This window comes from Geotrypetes seraphini, chromosome 13 (assembly GCF_902459505.1).
Source record: "Geotrypetes seraphini chromosome 13, aGeoSer1.1, whole genome shotgun sequence".
In the NCBI taxonomy this organism is placed as follows: Eukaryota; Metazoa; Chordata; class Amphibia; order Gymnophiona; family Dermophiidae; genus Geotrypetes; species Geotrypetes seraphini.
In genome coordinates this window covers 70,423,756-70,442,514 of record NC_047096.1, presented here as the reverse complement: position 1 = coordinate 70,442,514, position 18,759 = coordinate 70,423,756, and the positions used below count along the sequence as shown (strand labels likewise).

At 42.3% G+C, this 18,759-nt stretch overlaps 1 protein-coding gene across 1 annotated transcript in view; it reads left to right on the top strand.

The window, feature by feature from the left end:
• ITGB3 (integrin subunit beta 3) overlaps positions 1 to 18,759 on the top strand; it is an 88,863-nt gene that overhangs the window by 25,170 nt on the left and 44,934 nt on the right. Inside the window, exons 3-5 of the mRNA XM_033918966.1 lie at positions 12,372 to 12,561; positions 13,769 to 14,021; positions 18,080 to 18,242. Coding sequence (XP_033774857.1) covers positions 12,372 to 12,561; positions 13,769 to 14,021; positions 18,080 to 18,242 — 606 coding nt within the window. The remainder of the gene's footprint in view (positions 1 to 12,371; positions 12,562 to 13,768; positions 14,022 to 18,079; positions 18,243 to 18,759) is intronic.

The following is an 18,759-nucleotide window of genomic DNA, read 5'->3' as shown; positions in this document are numbered from 1 at the left end:
GGTGTTGTGGGATTACCTTTTTGAGGTTTTGTCCCAGTTGGGAATTCTGGGGAGTTTTCTGGCTGGGATCCGCTCCTTATATGCTCAACCTACTGCCCAGATTTTGGTAAATGGGGAGCTCACTTCTTTCATTTTAGTAAGAGGTACACGACAGGGCTGTCCCCTTTCTCCTGTTATTTGTTTTGGCCTTGGAGCCTCTAGCAGCAAAACTACACCAGCACCGGACCTTGCACGGTATCCAGATGGGATCCCAGGAATTTTAAATTAACTTATTTGCGGACGATATGCTCATCTTTTTGGGTGATGCTGTAACGGGAGTTCCTCAGTTGAGAGCTTATTCAGCAATTTGGTGCATTCTCCGGGCTGCGGATTAACTTCGATAAGTCTGAGACCTTGGCAGTCAACCCTCCTTGCGCTCTGTGGCATGATCCCTCCTTTCCGTTGCAGTGGTCCAAGGGTATGATTAAGTATTTGGGGGTTTATTTGCACGCAGATCCTGGGGTGGTTTATCAGAAGAACGTGCTTGATAAACTGGACGCTATAAGAGCCCAATGCAAGAGGTGGAGCTTCCACTAATGTTTCTTTGGCGTATCGCCCTTATCAAAATGGTCCTTTTACCCAAACTGCTTTATCCTCTTCAAATGGAGCCGCTTTGGATTAAGCAAAAGGATGTGCAGGCTTATAAGGGGGTTGTTTCTTCTTTTGTGTGGCGCTTGCGATGGGTGAGAATTGGGTATCACAAGCTTGTCCGGGAACGTGAGTGGTGTGGCGCGAATCTACCTGATCTGCGTCTTTAAAATGTTGCTGCTCTACTGCGGTGGGTGCACGAAGTATATACGCTCCAGCAGGGTTTTGGCATCTCTTGGGGTCGATCTTTAATATTCTGTGGCAAGGAGTCGGAGCTTATGCCTCTATGCTTCGGCCCTTGCGCATGGCGTGGTGTTAGTGGCGGTCTTCTCTGGGAAAAGCGGTAAGCCCTTCATCCACTTGGAATACTGTATCCAACACTGGTCTCCCTACCTAAAGAAGGATATAACACTGTATGCCAGTTTTTTAAAAAGGTAGGCGCAGATCTCAAATTTAGTGATATAGTAAGGGGGGGGGGGCAGATCATCCTGGGTGCTGTCTTGGTAGGGGCACCAGCACCTCTACACCCCCACGCTATGCTTGTACCTATTTAAAATCTTCACCAGCGCAAGCAACTACTTTTAGCCTGCTACTTATGCTGGCCTGGCTCCCTCTGAAATCACTTCTGGGTTGTGGGGACAGCAAGTGAGGTCAGAAGGAGTGAAAGTGGGCACCAAACTACCAGCAGGCTAAAGAAGCTGCTCGCACAGTGAAGAGGACACGAGTGTGGTGCAGAAAGAGCGGGGGAGGGATTGGTGTGGAAGATGCAGGGAGGTGGAGAAGATGGCACGTGCGACCACCCTGGGCACCTCCTACCCTTGCTATGCCCCTGGCTAGGTGGCCGCAATTATGACGGCTAGTGGTGCCTAATGTAGGCACTTTGTATAGAATATGGCCCCCCTGTGCATTACTAAAATTTTAGCTGCAATTAATTTTTTTGAACTTTTGCTCAAAATTTTGAACTCCCCTCTGTAGTCCAGCATTGCTTTCTCTCCCCTTGCCTTTCCCACAGTCCAAAACCTCAAAAGGCTTCAACACTTGATTTAAGGCTTCAACAATTGATTTAAGGTCTATCTCTATAAGTAATCAGTTAGATGAATACCTTAAATAATCTATTCTTAGACCTCAGCGGTGCTACTGTGCATATAACAATTTCTACACACAGGTCAAAAGCACCAATCTCTTCATCGGTCTAATATTCTTTTCTAAATATTTTAAACTATTTTATACTTCTTTTAAAGTGCTTAATAGTGCATTTAAAGTTTTAATAAATACTCATCTATATAAACACGGCTAGGGGTGCATATTCCGACTTAGGACTATGTTTCGCCACAGGCTGTTTCAAGGAAATCCCCCTTTAAGTTGCCGGTTCCATGTTACCTGATAGAATATTACGATACGGGTAACATGGAACCGGCATGCTGAGTATTTATTAAAACTTTAAATGTGCTATTAAGCACTTTAAAAGAAGTATAAAATAGTTTAAAATATTTAGGCTGGAACACTGCCCATACGCTGAGAGGTTGGATAGGCTGGGGCTCTTCTCTCTGGAAAAAAGGAGGCTCAGGGGAGATATGATAGAGACCTTCAAGATCATGAGGGGCATAGAGAGGGTGGATAGGGACAGATTCTTCAGGCTGAGGGGGACAACAGGTACGAGGGGGCATTCGGAGAAACTGAAGGGAGATAGGTTCAAAACAAATGCAAGGAAGTTTTTTTTCACCCAAAGGGTCGTGGACACTTGGAATACGCTACCGGAGGAAGTGATCAGGCAGAGTACGGTACAGGGATTCAAACAGGGATTGGACGGATTCCTGAGGGATAAAGGGATCGTGGGATACTGAGGGAGGAGCTGGGATGTAACACAAGTATAGAAAGCTAACCAGGTAATAAGTATAGAAACCCAACCAGGTCGTGCATGCGCAAACCGGAGGGTTAGGACTTTGATGGGAAGATAGGACTTCAATGAGAAACCAAGGTGGCAAGGGAGCCCCTTCTGGTGATTCAGACAGGTCGTGACCTGTTTGGGCCGCCGCGGGAGCGGACTGCCGGGCAGGATGGACCTATGGTCTGACCCGGCGGAGGCACTGCTTATGTTCTTATGTTCTTAGAAAAGAATATTAGACCGATGAAGAGGTTGGTGCTTTTGACCTGTGTGTAGAAATTGTTTCCCACAGTCCAGCATCTCTTCTCCCACCTCCCTGTATTTATCTTATCAGGCTTGGCTCTTCATAGGGTCATTGGCAGAGTCAGAAATTCCCACACCCTCTCTGGAGCTGACTCGGAAGCCTTCCCCTGCTGTGTCCTGCCTCTCCCCAGCACAGCTTCCTATTTTGTCTTTGCATGCTGTGATTAAGCACGATTAATTATGCAATTATAATTTTTTAATTGCATGATTAATCATGATTTTAATGTTTAAACCTTGCCCACCCTTACATTAAATACATTTGTAAATGATGAAAATTAGTTTAGTTTACTAAAATCTTGATATACCGTCCCTCAGGGAACTCAGATCTGTGTACAATAAAAACATTAATATAAAATCATAATTACTTTTTATTATCAACTGTTACTGGTAGATATATAAAGATTAATAGATATAGATATATGTTTATGTTATGTTATACCATATCTTCTATATATTAACGTAAAATTGATTTCCTACTTAATTGAGAGAGCCTCTTAAATGTTATGGTTCAGGAGTCACACACATAAATCCTGTTCTGATGTGGAGTTAGGGTGGAGACCTGGTGCCTCCAGGAGGATTGGAAGATGGAAGGAAAAAGTGGATGATATGTCACAGGGACTGGGACATGGGAGCAGCTTAATCGTAGTTCTGTCTCCCTTTCTCCCAGCTTGCATCCAGAGATTTCTAAAAAAGGCAATTTTCCCCTGAAAGCGGAAGCTGTGCTCAATGATAGACAGATGTGATAATTAAATTGAGAGAGTTCAAGGGGAGGGGGGGCTTCCACAAACAATGGTGGTATCCATGGTGGATAGCTGGCAGTAACCCTGAATACTGCCTGAAGTGCCCCACAAGCCCAGAAACATCTGGCCTAGATTTTCATTCCTGAAGTGAAGAGGTCTCCCTTGGGATCCCCAGCCCTGCCTTCTACCTACACATTTAAAGCCACAGTCCCTTTTCATGTTATCCTCCCATTGTTCTGTTCAGACAGAAATACCTTGAACAACTAACTGTCTACATACATTTCTTTTGAAAGCGTTTTTCTCTTCAATTTCAAAGTTGGGAATTAAAGTGTCTCAAATTTCCACAGCTGGGAGGGTTCGTGGGAACCATGTGCTTCTAGATTACCAGGGACTGGTTTTATTCCATTGCATGCTGGAATTTGTAGTTCCTGCTTTTCATACGTCTGTGCATCACACAGATATTCTGACTGGGATTAGTTTGACCTGCAGAAATGGAGATGGTACAAAACATCAGACATTACAGGGATACTGTATATATATGGAAAGCAAGGTTAAATTTGCTCAGCAATGTTGAAACCTCTGAACTGCTCGAATGAACACTAGTTAATATGAACCTACAGGGTTTGTATCCATGCTCTTCTGATTGGTAAAATAAAGATACTTTTAAAAAGAGAATCACACTCCATGGGTGTGCATTGCCTTGCATCAGAATACTGGATCCTGGGATCAGAATTTTCTATGCTAGTCATTCTGCTCTTTTTTGGACACACTAGAACCAACACAACTTCTTCTGCACTCAGGGCAGATATTCAAAATTACCCTCCTCCTCCCCCATCTGTTTTTTGTTTGTTTGTTTTTTAATTTGAGCTCCCTTTAGCGGTGAGGGTAGGGGATTGATTGGAGCAGTGGCTCTGATTCTTTCAGGATCTGCCAGGGCTGGTTAACCTGTCAGTAAAAGCAGTGGCGTACCTAGTATATCTGATACCTGGTGCCAATCATTTTTTAACACCCCCAATATAAATTTTTTTTAGTAATAATCCACAAGTCACACAACAAGGGTACACCTAGGAAAAGGCAGCATCTTAAACGCTGCAGTGAGCACTAGAACATCACGAAGATTGTAAAACTAAACAAGGCAGATTAATACAGATTGATCCTGCACAATCAATGCTAACAGAAAACCTTGTTCTTTTCATGCACACAGAACACAGATACACCCTCGCACAGTATGGAATAAGTAATAGCAAACTAAAAATAGAAATATGTAGACAAACGTTTAACTGAACCACCAAGAAGCTAGACTCTGCATCAATGCACCACAGAAACAGACACATGTTCCTTAATACTGTGCAAAATATAAAGATAGCAGATGTAAATTTGAAAAAAAAAAATCCCAACAAATAACAATCATCACTTTACTAATTAACAAATAAAAAGAAACAAAAAATAGAAAATAAGAAAATACCATTTTGTTGGATTAATCCATTTTTTTCAATTAGCTTTCAGAGGCCAAAACCACTTTCTTTGGGTCAGTACAGTATACTGTGGTTAAAGTATCCTGTCCTGACCTGAAGAAGAGGTTTTGGTCTCTGAAAGTTAGTAAAAAATATATTAAAATTAGTCCATAAAAAGATTACCTTATTTCCATTTTCTATTTATAAACATTTATCAATACAACTACAATACTACTTTATTCTAAAGCAACAAAAATATCTTTCTTCTACCTTTTGTCATTTCTGCTTTTATCATCTACTCTTCATTCCTCTCTCTCCCTTCTGTGCAGCATCTGGCCTCTCTCTCTCTGCCCCTTCCATCCACTGTCTGCCTTCTCCCCCTTCCATATGGCATCTTCCCTCTTTCTAAGCCCCTTCCATAAACTGTCTATCCTGTGCCCCTTCTCTCCTTTGTACATGATTAATTTCAGCTTTACCCCTTCTCCATTTTTCCCTCTCTGTCTCCACCCCCTCCTCCATGCTCTGACATCTCTCTCTTCTACTTTCCTTCCTTCCTACCGTACCCTATAGTCTGGCATTTCTGTCTCCTTCCCTTCTCTCCCCCGCATGCTCAAGCATCTCTCTCCTCTTCTTCCATTCCATCTCTGCCTCTTCTTCCATGCTCTGGGGGTGTACATGTGGGCAAAGCATGTGCAGGCCATGGGCCTATCTCCCAGTTATGCCATTGACATGCTATAAACTCGGATCATACAAAATCCACCTGGAAAAAAATCAACAAACAATGCAAATCACAATTAAAGGACAAGAGAAAAGCACACTACACCAACCTAATAGGCACTGAAACCCAAGACACCAAAAAACTATTCCAAATTCTAAAAACCCTAACTGACACCAAACCCTACCTGACCACTAACAATACTACCCCCCCCTCAGCCACTCTATTAGCAGAACACTTCCAAAATAAAATTACCAATGCAAGAGCTACCCTCAATGACACCTCTACCCATCCTAACAAATTCACAGTTCTCCCCATAGATAGAGATTCTACTGCAGCAGATAGAATATGGTCTCAATTCCCCAACATACAATGGCCTGAATTCAACAAATACTACAAAAAATACAGCCATGCATCCTGTGACCTCAACAACTGTCCACCATATCTCCTAAAAACATCCAGCACAAAATTATTCACTCACCGCTGAGGGTCATTACCGACATCATACCATCCTATTCACAGATAAGTTTTGTCTATCTGGTATTTATATAATCTTTTGGTGGATGGTTGCGGGGACAGTGAAAAACTATGATGGTCCCCTAAATGAACCCCAGTTTGGTGATAACACCAGTCACGGGTTTAGGGTCTGAGATTTTCACAACATTCAATTATTGGATTTAATTATTGGATTTAATTATAAGTTTAACTGTGATTATAGAAGGTATTGTTTAATCACAGATAAAGTATACACATGGTTTGAAGGATTCCTTAAATCAAGAACCTATAGAGTAAAATCAGACAAACAAAAATCTGAATCTTGGTCAAACCCCTGCGGAGTTCCCCAAGGATCCCCTCTATCCCCGACTCTCTTCAATCTCTGTACAGCCTCCCTCAGCTCTCACCTGGACAAACAAGGCATAACCTCCTACAGCTATGCCGATGACATTACCATTCTCATACCCTTCGATCAACCTGAACTCTCCATGACAAACACAATATACCAAACATTAAAATCAATAGCAACCTGGATGAAAGATCACAAACTGAAATTGAACCCAGATAAAATGAAATTCATCCTCCTAGAAAACAACAAAATACCAACCATAACCAACATTGAAATCAACGCAATCAACTACCCCATACAAGCCACCCTAAAACTGCTAGGAATAACTATCGACAGATGCTGCACCATGCAACCGCAAATCAATAAAACAATACAAAAGTCATTCTTAAGCATGAGAAACTTAAGACAAGTTCGGAAATTCTTCGAGAAAACTCAATTCCAGCTCATAGTTCAATCCTTCATACTAGGCCTACTTGACTACGGAAGTCCGACGCAGGCGGGGATCGTGAGAGGAGCCACCGCCGCGTCTTTCAACTAAAAAATACAATACGGCAAGGAGCAGCAGGGAGCAGGGCAGACTGAAAAACTGAACCGTAAGCCGCGCATGCGCAGTCCTACCTGCGGGTCGCTACAGCTCACGGACAACGGACGCACGCGATGGGAGTGCGCATGCGCGGCCTAGCGTTTTATTATATTAGATGATGATATGTTCAGCTCAAAGGATTCCATAAGGAAAGAAGGAAAGAGCCTCCGACTCCCAGCCTACCACTACTCAAGTTTCAAGTTTATTCGTTATTTGATGGATCGCCTATCACAGTTACTAAGCGATGTACATAAACTATAAATATAAGGTAAACAATAACAAGAATATATAAAAAATATAAAAATCTTTTAAAAATAGACCAATTACAACAGGAAACACTAGGATAGAAGGGAGCGAAATACATGTTATGATAGGTAAGGAAGAACATTTAAGGGTAATATACAAAGGGAAAGGGAAAACGAAATAGTTTATTGCAAGTAAAATACACAATTGAACAAAATGAACGGCAGTTATAAAGAGCAATTGGCATTTCAATTAGATATTGAAAGCGTCTTTAAAAAGAAAGCTCTTAAGTTGGCTTTTAAATTTATCAAAATTTTTCTCCTGTCTTAAGTAAAGTGGGAGAGAGTTCCAAGTTTGTGGTGCTGTAACGGTAAAAATATATCGCCTTCGTGTATTAATCATTTTAAGGGTAGGACTACTCATTAGCTTTCAAGTAGGCTGTATTCATGAGCTACCTCATTGGCTCAAAAACCTCCTCCCTATGTTTCTATATTAATTTTATAATTCCCTATCAGTTTTATAATTTCATCATCAAATAATTAATTTTATAATTTTTAATTTTTTTTTTTTTTTTTGTATATATATTTTTTATTCTTTTTTTTAAATTCTTACATCAAGTGAAATACATGTAATACATTCAATTATACAAAAAAAAACACTTGAAATTATCATTAAATTTTCTTACAATGTGAATTAAATAAACCCTTTTTCAGAATTTATATCATATTAATATTACAATAGTTTTCCCTCCCTACCCCTTCTATATGTTCTATACATGTGTTATTATATCTGATCAGTGGAATAAATTGTCAATGGTCTCCATATTTTATTAAATTTATTAATATAACCTTGTTGTAATGCCAATACTTTTTCCATTTTATATATATGACAAATTGAATTCCACCAAAAAGTGTAATTCAATTTAGTGTAATCCTTCCAGTTCTTTTATTAATTTTAACAGGGGTAGCCATACAGCAAATTACTTATAATTTTTAATGTAGTAATAAATCATTTTATAATTTTTAAATAAGTTTTTATATTAAAAACCCTTCTCAGAGCTAAACACTACATTCCAGAGTTGCATTCTTAAACTGGACAAGATTTCCACAGGCCCCAGTGATTTATGTATTCTGTGACTTACATGAACATTTCAATGGACGGGAATTGTAAATGTTTGGGCTTGTTTTGCTGTGTATCTCTTCCATTCCTTTTTTGGTGATCAGTTTCCTTTTTCATGCATAAGGGTCAGCCTTCACTTGCATCTGATGAGAGGGAGGGAGGAGAAAGACGGATATAGGAAAGAGCAGACTTGCCTCTGTTGGAACGCTGTTAGCACAGTTCTGTTCCAAATAAACATTTCTGGAATGTTTTACAAGACGACTGCATTTTTTGGCTGGTCAAATGGTCAGAGAAATGAAATGGGGGAGGGGGGAGGTTAGTGGAGTGATTAGTATGAGGGGCAGAGGAGGAAATAGAGAATTTTTCCTTATTTAGAGAGACCTACTATAGATTAAAATCACATTGACCGGATTCTTGGACAAATTCTGACAGCAAAGCATAACCAAATATTACATAAAATTCAGTATTATATAAATAACACATAACCATTATACAACATATTACATCCAAACAGTGGCGTACCTAGGGTATGTGGCACCCGGGGCCCATAATTTTTTGACACCCCCCCATGTAATAAAATATTTTTTGTAATAACCATAAAACTGAATAAATGGTCATAATAGAAACAGGCAGTGAAAATTTTCTTTTATTGAACCTCATATATGTAACCATTATTCCAAACATACCATAACATAACATAAATTATGTCTGAATTGTCATGACATCAGAAGTACATATGGAGTAGTTGCAGGTGATGCTTGGGACAGTTTTGATTGTGTTAGTTCAGTTTTATGTGTTTTTTGAATAGAAGGGTTTTTATTTCTTTTTGAAGGTTTTGCAGTATGTGGTCGATGTCAATTGGTTGTAGGGTTGGGGGTCGAGTGTTGCAGCTCGAATGGCTAGGAGGTTGTCGAACAGTTTTTTTCTTTTGACGTTTTTGGTTGGAGGGTGTGTGAATGGTGTGTGAGTTCTCCTATGTCTGGTTGAGGTGGATTGAATTATTTAGCTGAAGAAATTAGTTACCCCCCCATTCCACACACATTAATTCTCTTCCATTTTTGTTCCCATTATAAAAAACACTGATAAGTTCTCAGAAAAAAAATACATTAAAATAAGAAGTGAAAACAAAGGCCCCTACAGATGAAAACATAACATAAGAATAGCCTAACTGGGTCAGACCAATGGTCCATCATGCCCAGTAACCCATTCTCATGGAAGCCAATCCAGGTCATTAGTACCTGGTCAAAACTCAAAGAGTAGCAACATTCCATGCTACCGATCCAGGGCAAGCAGATGTTTCCCCCATGTCTTAATAACAGACTATGGACTTTTCCTCCAGGAATTTGTCCAAACCTTTCTTAAAACCAGCTACGCTATCTGCTTTTACCATAACTTCTGGCCACTTCATTTTTAAGCTGAGATCTTTCCTTCCAAACAGAGACTTTGCTAGATGTCAAATACAGCACAAGGTAACTTCACACGGACTTAGCTGTGCAGGAAATGTGAATCTCCTCATACACCCACCATATAGTGCAAAAATGTGCAAAGGTCTGGTTTTTTCTTTCGATCACTACATAGACTAATGCCACACAAGCAGCACTGTTACAAACATATTCTGTAGGTCAGTGCTAAGGTTAACAAAGTTTCCTTCCTTGGACCAGAAGGAGATACTGACAAACCACTGGAAGAGATCCCAAAACAACTACCCAGGAACAACACCCAAAGACCCACTCAGTGTGTGAACCAGTTGAGTGGAGTGGACTAACTGGGGGGTGGAAATGGACCTGGAGTTTGCTCAGCAGAATTTCCCAGATCACCTCTTCCTCTCAACACATTGACACGCTGCCACCACCACCACTAGGAACACCTCACCAGGTAGGCCAGCAATACTATAAACTTTATAAAACACATTATTATATTTTCTTATAAAGCACATATTTTAACTGAACTCTCTGACATCCTCAGCCTTTCCAATCACAAAAATAGAAGGAAGAAAAGTTCCCATTTCCTGCTGTCTCATGTCCCCGCCTATACAATATTTTTCTTCTGCAGAGTGCAGACCCTTCAAAAATCTGACTAAATCCTCATTTCACTTGCATTATAAAGTACTGAGGATGCCATCTCTCCCCAATCCCAGGTCCTAAAGTCTAAGACAGTAGCGCAAACTAGTGCTGCCAGATTCAGGAAAAAAAAATTTGATTCGATTCAGCCTACTGAATTGGTTTATCGATTCGATTTTCCTGCCCAATTGGGTGTTTTTTTCAAACATCCTGGTGGGTTTATTTTATAGCTTTTTTACCCCCCTTTGGCTTCTCCTAACCACACAGGCGCTGTGGTGTAAATAAAATAAAGAAACAAAAAGGACTTTTCCTCTCTCTGTTAAATCCTAGCTCACGTTTGCGGTCTAACACCAGCTCTGGCAGGATATCTGACATATTGTAATCACAAAACAGAAAATAAAATTAGTTTTTCTACCTTTTTGTTGTCTGGTTATTTTTCAAATCTTGTTGGTCCAAGGCTCTGGTTGTCTTCTGATAACTTGCTTGCCAGGGTCTCCTTCTTTCTTCTTTCTCCGTGCTAACCATCCATCTGCCATCTCTGTCCTCCCCTTCCGTTTCCCTTCCCTCCCCCGGATGTCTGGCATCTTTTCTTTTTTTGTCTCCCTCCACAGATCCACCTTTCCTTAACTACCCTTTCATCCAGCAGCTCTCCCTCCTTCCCCACCACCCCAGGATCCACCATCTCTCCCTTTCTTTTCCCAACTACTCTCCTAACCAGTATCTCTATTCCCCTCCCCCTCCACACCATCCCTTGTGTCCAACTTCTCTCTCTTTCTGTTCCTTCCCTCCCTAAAACCCATGTCCATCATCTCTCTCTCTCTCTCCTCTATTTTCAGACCCATTATTTCTTCCCACCCAAAGTCCGGCATATGCACGTCTCTTTGAACCCCTCCCCCTTCCCTCCGTGTACTTCTACACCAGGGCCCTCCTCCCCTGAAGGCCTGTCCCCCCCTTAAAGGTCTGCATCCCACCCCTGAAGGCCTGTCCCTCCCCCTTGAAGGCCTGCCTGCCTGCTCCCCTTGAAGGCCGGCACAGGGGGGGGGAACCGGACCGGACCGGGATCACCCCCTCAGGGCTTGGCACCCGGGGCGGACCGCCCCCCACGCCCCCCCCTTGGTACGCCACTGTCAGATAGCACTGGATCGGATTCAGTGTGAGCAAATGAATTAACAGTTAGATTAATGGTTAAGTTAGCAGTAAATCAGATGGCACTAAATTCACATTAATAGCATTCAATAGCAGGTAAATTAACAGTTAAATTAATAGTTCAGGAACTGAAGCTGCAAATCTCAAGACTGCAACACTGGGTAAATCTTTCCTATTCCCCATCCATTCTTATATCTACTATTCTTTCCATACATCTTCCCACTGTTCACCTTCCTGTTCCCCGTAATAGAATCCCCTAAATAGAAAGTTCCTTGGGGTGAAGGCCCCATTTCAAAGGAATACACCTCAGGCACAAGGACATGGGACTATATTGCTGGAACAGTGTTATCTGGCCAAGGGGTGCAGGGGTTAAATATTTTTTCTTAAATGCTTTTGCCAGTTATTTGCCTTCTGGGAGGAACACTGAGATAAAGAGTCAAGTTAGGTGCAGAACCCTCTAAGACTCAAATCAAACATGAGTGGAATGGAACCTGACTGTTTCAAAAGAGATTAAACCCTTGTACAGATGTACAGAGAAGCACAGCAGATCTTGTCCTTCATAGTGCCAAAAACTTTCGCTGAATGTCTCCAACACAGACCAAGTCCAGCATATTGCTTCCTCTGAATAGATTCTTTTTTGTGTCCTTGGCAGGATTTGGAGAGGGGGGCACCTCGCTGTGATGTTCCAAGCAAGCTGATAGAGAATGGCTGTAGGCAGGAGAACCTTGAGTCACCGGTCAGTAGCCTCAACACTGTAGAGGACAAATCTCTCAGTGACAAAGGCTCAGGAGGATACATTACCCAGTTGAGCCCTCAGAAAATTGAACTCCACCTGCGGCCAGGTAGGGACCAGAATTTACATCCATAATTTGGCACGGTTGTGATAATAATTTTGTCCTGACTTCATGGCTAGAAAATGAATTATATAAATGTTGTTAGAAAATTCCAAACTCACACAAACTGAAAGTAAGCACGCTCATCAATCATTAAGGACTCCTTTTAACAAGTTGTGCCGGTGCGGTAAATGCTTCAACGCTCACAGAATTCCTATGAGCATTGAAGCACTTACCTCACCAGCCTGTGCTAAAAACCTCTAGTGCAACTTGATAAGGGGGGGGGGTAAGATTCATCATCACCAATAATATTTATAAAACATTCCAGGGGGGTAGGAAAAGCTTTTCAACTGGAAAGGTGGGGGGAGGGGGGGAGGCACGATAAGGAGAATTTTTGAACTGCATTGGTAGAAAGATAAATAGACTGTTTTTGAGACTATGATTGTTAGAAGCTATAGTTCAAAATTATTGGTTGAAAAATATTTCTAAGAGGGGAGGTTTTTAGGCCTGTGACTGAAAACGGGGAGCTTTAAATGTTTAAAGATTTTTCTGTGAAACTCCTGTGTATACTTCTAAGGCTTTTTCTGCTCCCCAGAATACTTTATAAATGCTATTGGTGACGATGAAAATGTATGCTTTCTTTTATCAAACCACGGTAAAGCTTTTTACAGCAGGCTGGCGACGTAAGTGCTCCAATGCTCATAGGAATTGAATGAGCGACAGAGTATTTACCTCAGTGGCCCGCGGTAATAAGCTCTACCGCGGTTTGATTACAGGAACACTTAATGATTGGTGGCTGTGCATTTTGAGCTTGTGTGAGTTTGTTTACAATAATTCGCACACTTTCCTACTTTGCATCAAGTTATGAAATGTCAGACAACAAGGAGCAAAATATGCTAGAGTTAAAGAAAGTCAAGATTGGATTTGAATTTAACCATACTGATGTAATTCCTTCCACCTGCTATCTGGTTTAGCCAGACCAATTCAGATTAATTTGGCATGGAACCTTTAATCTAAGGATATGCTGCTGATTGATGTGATTAGAGGAGCAAGTGTGAGAAAAAAGATAAACAAGTTAAAAGTAAAACTTGGGTTGTATTCCTACAATGAAGTTTCCTCAACAGTCTTGACCTGCCCTCATCACACTTGTGCCTTGACATTTCTTCATCGTATGAGCCCCAGCAACCAACACTAAATTTGTTGTCTTCCCTTTCAGATGATGCCAAAACCTTCTCCATCCAAGTACGCCAAGTAGAAGACTACCCTGTGGACATCTATTACCTAATGGACCTTTCACATTCCATGAAGGATGACTTGCAGAAGATTCAAACTCTAGGTACCAACCTAACCGAGAAGATGCGGAAAGTGACCAGCAACCTACACATTGGCTTTGGGGCCTTTGTAGACAAGCCCATGTCCCCCTATATGTATCTCTCTCCAAAGGAGGCTATTGAAAACCCTTGCCTGAAGTAAGTCACTGCTATCCCCAAAGACAACCTATAGAACATGGCTCTTCATTCAAAAACTAGAGTACCAAAGTACAGTGGGGAAGCTAGGGTCATGTACAATTTTGGCCAGTCAGAGTAGACAAGGTGTCATTTTACCAACTGAGGTCGTTAGGCAGGGATTCTAAGTGCTGGCTGTGTATAGGACAGCCTGAAAAAGGTAAAAAATTGGAACTTTGGAATAGGCTGTTTAACAACTGATATAAATCTGTCCTCTATATTAGCCATAAACCTCCTACCATTGGAAGCCTCCACAAGGTGAGTTTTCCATATGATGCTGGCAACCCGGCTCCTGCCCTAGGTGCAAGTATTAGTGCTCTTTGGAGGGCGTATATGTGGTATATTTGGGAGCCATTAACGTCCTTTTGTCATGATTGATGCCATTTTTTGAATATTTTTCTATTAATTATGTAAGATTTAGGGTTGGGTGGGGGGTGGGTTTCCATTATATGAAAATATAATAAGTAGAGGGATTCGAGGGTGGGAGGGGGAGGGTTATATTTATAATTATAAGATATAATGATAAGATGCACAAGTGCTTAGATTTATTTTATTTGTTATACATTTTTGTACACTTGATGAAAGTTTTAAAATGAATAAAGAATTTTTTTAAAAAAAGTGCTCTTTGGAGGACCACTCTGGAATAAGAACAGCAGAGAAAAAGAAAAGAGGGAAAAAAACCTTCCACCAACAATTGCCAGTTCCTAGTTTTATTATCCAGTTCAGTTTGCACTGGTTCTGATACAGCCACACCGGCTGATGATGCTTGGAAAAGATTTATCACAAACAAAGCTCTCCTTTTACAGCAAGTCCTTGTTTCAATCAGGAAAGAACCCCCCCCCCAAAAAAAAAAAATATATATTTTCCTTTAAACCAGGGTTTTTTTTTTCTCACAATTCAGCTTCCCTGCTTTGCACAGTTCTGGGCAGCATTCTGGTTTCAAAAACTTACATACAAGAGCCCCTATGGACCAGCCAGCCCTAGACTTTAGCTCCATGCCTTTTTAGGCTTGGCACAATTATTGTATTGAGCCCACTGTGTTTCTTCAGGAAGTTCTCCCCATCTGACTATCTGAATTATAAATACCCCCCACTACCCTTCTTATTTCTGGACAGTGGGCTGGGAACCCTCTACCCTTGTTTTAAATAGTCTAAGATTCCCCTCCCAAAGTTCCCACTATCAGGGATGTGAAATGTCAAGTCACTGAATCCACTCTGGGCTTTATTTCTCCTTTTAAGGTTAGTTAGCATTACCCATCCCCCCACTTACTATGCTTTGCTTGCATACAGGGATTCTGTTTTAATTTCTGCTATTAGGCAATCCTCACATTCACACATCAAACTCTCATTCATTATACAGTCCCTCCTAAGGACAGAAATGTTTCTTTTAAGTACTTTAGACCAGGGTTGCCCACACTTTATGGACATGAGAGCTACTTTTATAATGACTAAGTCAAAATGATCTACCAACAATAAAATTAAAAAAAAAACACAAAGCACACTGAAAGGCAGAGAAAATGTTAATTATTCATATTCCGGGTTTTTTCAAAAAGGTCACGGCAGATGACTCTATGCAATGTCACCTCAGTAACAAAATACAAAAATAGACAAATACACCCCCTCCCTTTTTACTAAACCACAATAGTAGGTTTTAGCACCGGGAGTTACACTGAATGCCTCGCGCTGCTCTCAATGCTCATAGGCTCCCTGCGCTAAAAAAACACTATTGCGGTTTAGTAAAAGGGAGCCATAGTGCAAAATATAGACAGCAGATATAAATTCTCAAAACCGACACATTTTGATCACTAAATTGAAAATAAAATCATTTTTCCTACCTTTGCTGTTTGGTGATTTCATGAGTCTCTGGTTGCACTTTCTTCTTCTGACTGTGCATCCAATCTTTCTTCCTATCTTTCAGCCTCCTGTATGTTTCCTCTCCTCCAAACCTCATTCTCTCCCCCAATTTTTTCTTTCTGTCTCCCTGTTCCTCCTTCTTTCTGTCTCCCTGTCTGCCCCCTTTCTTTCTTTCTCCGTGCCCTCCCCCAAGCCACTCGGTTTGCTGCCACCGCCATCGGGGAACAGCCCCCAAGCCACAGACGTCCCAAGCTTTCCCTGCAGAAGCATCGCGCTGACCAGCATTCCGCTCCCTGACGTCAATTCTGACGTAGGAGAGGAAGTTCCGGGCCAACAAGGCATTTCTCCTCATTCCATCCAGCCTGAGCCCCATCTCTCCTTGATCCAGCATTTCCCTTCTGTGTCTGTCAGAATTACCATTCCATCTATTTTCCAGCATCACCCTTCTTTGTGTCCATCTCACCTATATCCCTATCTCACCACTTTTTCAGAATCTTCATTTCTCTCTGTCCTTGTCTTTACCCCATGTTCACCATTTGCCCTTTCAATGTCTTTATTCCCCCCCACACACTTTTTCAGCATTACTTCTATGTCTCTATTTCACCTCCTCTTCATGTCCCCTCTGTATCTCTATCCTTATTCGTAGGTCCTGCTTACCCTTTCTCTTCTTTGTGTCACTATCTCCATTTTCAGCTTTCCCCCCTTTTCCTTTGTTTCTGCACCCGGTAGCCAGAATCTTTCCACCCTCCCTCCACTCCGGCCCAGCCCAGTATGAAATATTTCCTTTTGTTTCCCTCCCCTCTCTCTTTCTCTCTCTCTTCTCCTCCCTCACCCACGAGTTCTGCATCTGGCCCTCTCCCTTCTACCTTCACCTGGCAACACCCCCCTGCTCCGCGGCTCTCTTAAGCAACTCGTCAGCAGCGGTGATCAAGACAAGCTGCCGACATCGAGGCCTTCCTATCTCCCTCCCTTCTACCTGCTTCCGGCCACACCCCCCTGCTCCGTGGCTCTCTTCGGCAACTCAGCTGCAGCGATCGACACAAGCTTCTGACGTCGTGGCCTACCCTCTACGAGTCCCGCCTTTGTGGAAAAAGGAAGTTGAAACAAGCGGGACTCACAGAGGGTAGGCCACGACGTCAGAAGCTTGTGTCGATCGCTGCAGCTGAGTTGCCGAAGAGAGCCGCGGAGCAGGGGGGTGTGGCCGGAAGCAGGTAGAAGGGAGGGAGATAGGAAGGCTGTAGAAGCTCCGGAGCATTACACCGACCCCGGCCAGGATGATTTCTTTTTCAGGCTGCCGCTGCCACGCTTCCCTACCCCCCCCCCCCCGGAATGACAAAAACAGCCTAAAGTGGATGCCCGGCGTCGGCGTCTTTGACGTCGGGGAGAGGAAGGCTGATAGGCCCGGTAGATCGGGACGGCAACACGAGTCTATCACGGAGCCCGGGATGGGCTCTGCGATCGACTCACGTTGCCTTCCACGGGGCGGTGAATGGCCTTGTCCCCGTCCCCGCAGAGGCTGCTATTTCTCATTCCACGTTTTGGCGGGTTACCCGCGGCTAAACGCGGTAGCCGTGGGTAAACCGCCACCGTGTCATTCTCTACTTTGTAACTTCATTGAGTGTCCTCTAGTCTTTGTAAATCTCAATGCAGTAAAAAAATCGATCAATTGTACCTGTTTTTACACCACTCAGGATTTTGTAGACTTCAATCATATCTCGCCGTCCCCGCAGGATCTATCTCCATTCCCATCCTATCCCTGTGAGTTATGTCCCTGTCCTTGCCCCATCTCTGCAAGCTTTGTCCTCATCTGCACTTATAAGTGTTCAAGACTCGTGCAGATGAGAACAGAACTTGCAGGGATGGGACAGAGATAGAGAATATGAAACACAATCCAAGCTACTTTAAATGAAGTCCATGTTTTCAAAAGGAGCCAATGTAAATCACACAAAAACTACATTCTCGTATCTAGATAATTGAAAAATTAAGTGAACTGCCATGCTTTCAATAAGTTGCAATTTTTGTAGTAAAACATTGTTTAAACCAAGATGTAAGGAATTGCAATAGTCAAGTTGTTGTAAGATTAACATCAGGACTAAATGAGCAAGTTGACGTGGGTGACCAAATGATCTCAAATTGTCTTGCATTTACCACTGCCTGCATTTCTTCTAGACTAATGTCCACTTGTTTGCCCATGTTTGGATACAAACATGTCCTGGAACTCACTGATGAAGTCAAACGTTTCAATGAGGAAGTACAAAAGCAGAGCGTGTCCCGCAACCGTGATGCACCTGAGGGGGGCTTTGATGCCATTTTACAGGCTACTGTTTGTGACGTAAGAATTTGTTACAAGGCTGTATGACATCGAGTTGTTTCATGAAAGAGTTGCCAGCTTTGTCTCTCTGGTCTTTCCACTGTCTGTTACTTGTATACAGACTATTCACTTGGTTGCGTCACTGGTTTATTGAGTGATGGATCTTCAGAGACCACTGACATCTTTGCTTACAGTGATTGTAACTTACCTATCATGAAGTTCATTGCAATAAGTAACCTAAGAGTTTGAAAGGTTTGAGGTACTCTGAGCCAGCCTTTCCTTTGCAGCATCCCCACCCTTCTCCCTACAGCCAACTTTTGCTTTGTGGTATCCCTCTTCCCCCTCCCCATGGTCAACTTTAGCTTTGTGGTGCTCTCCCCCTGCCTGCATCGGCCCTTTAAGCCATGGGACGAGCGTATTGTTTTTCTCCCATCTCTGTGTTCGCCACCCTGCATAATGGCTGGCACCACCACAGGTTTAAGCATGAGATCAGGAAATACCTGTTCTTTGTGGTAAAACTGTGGCAGTGCCGGTAGCC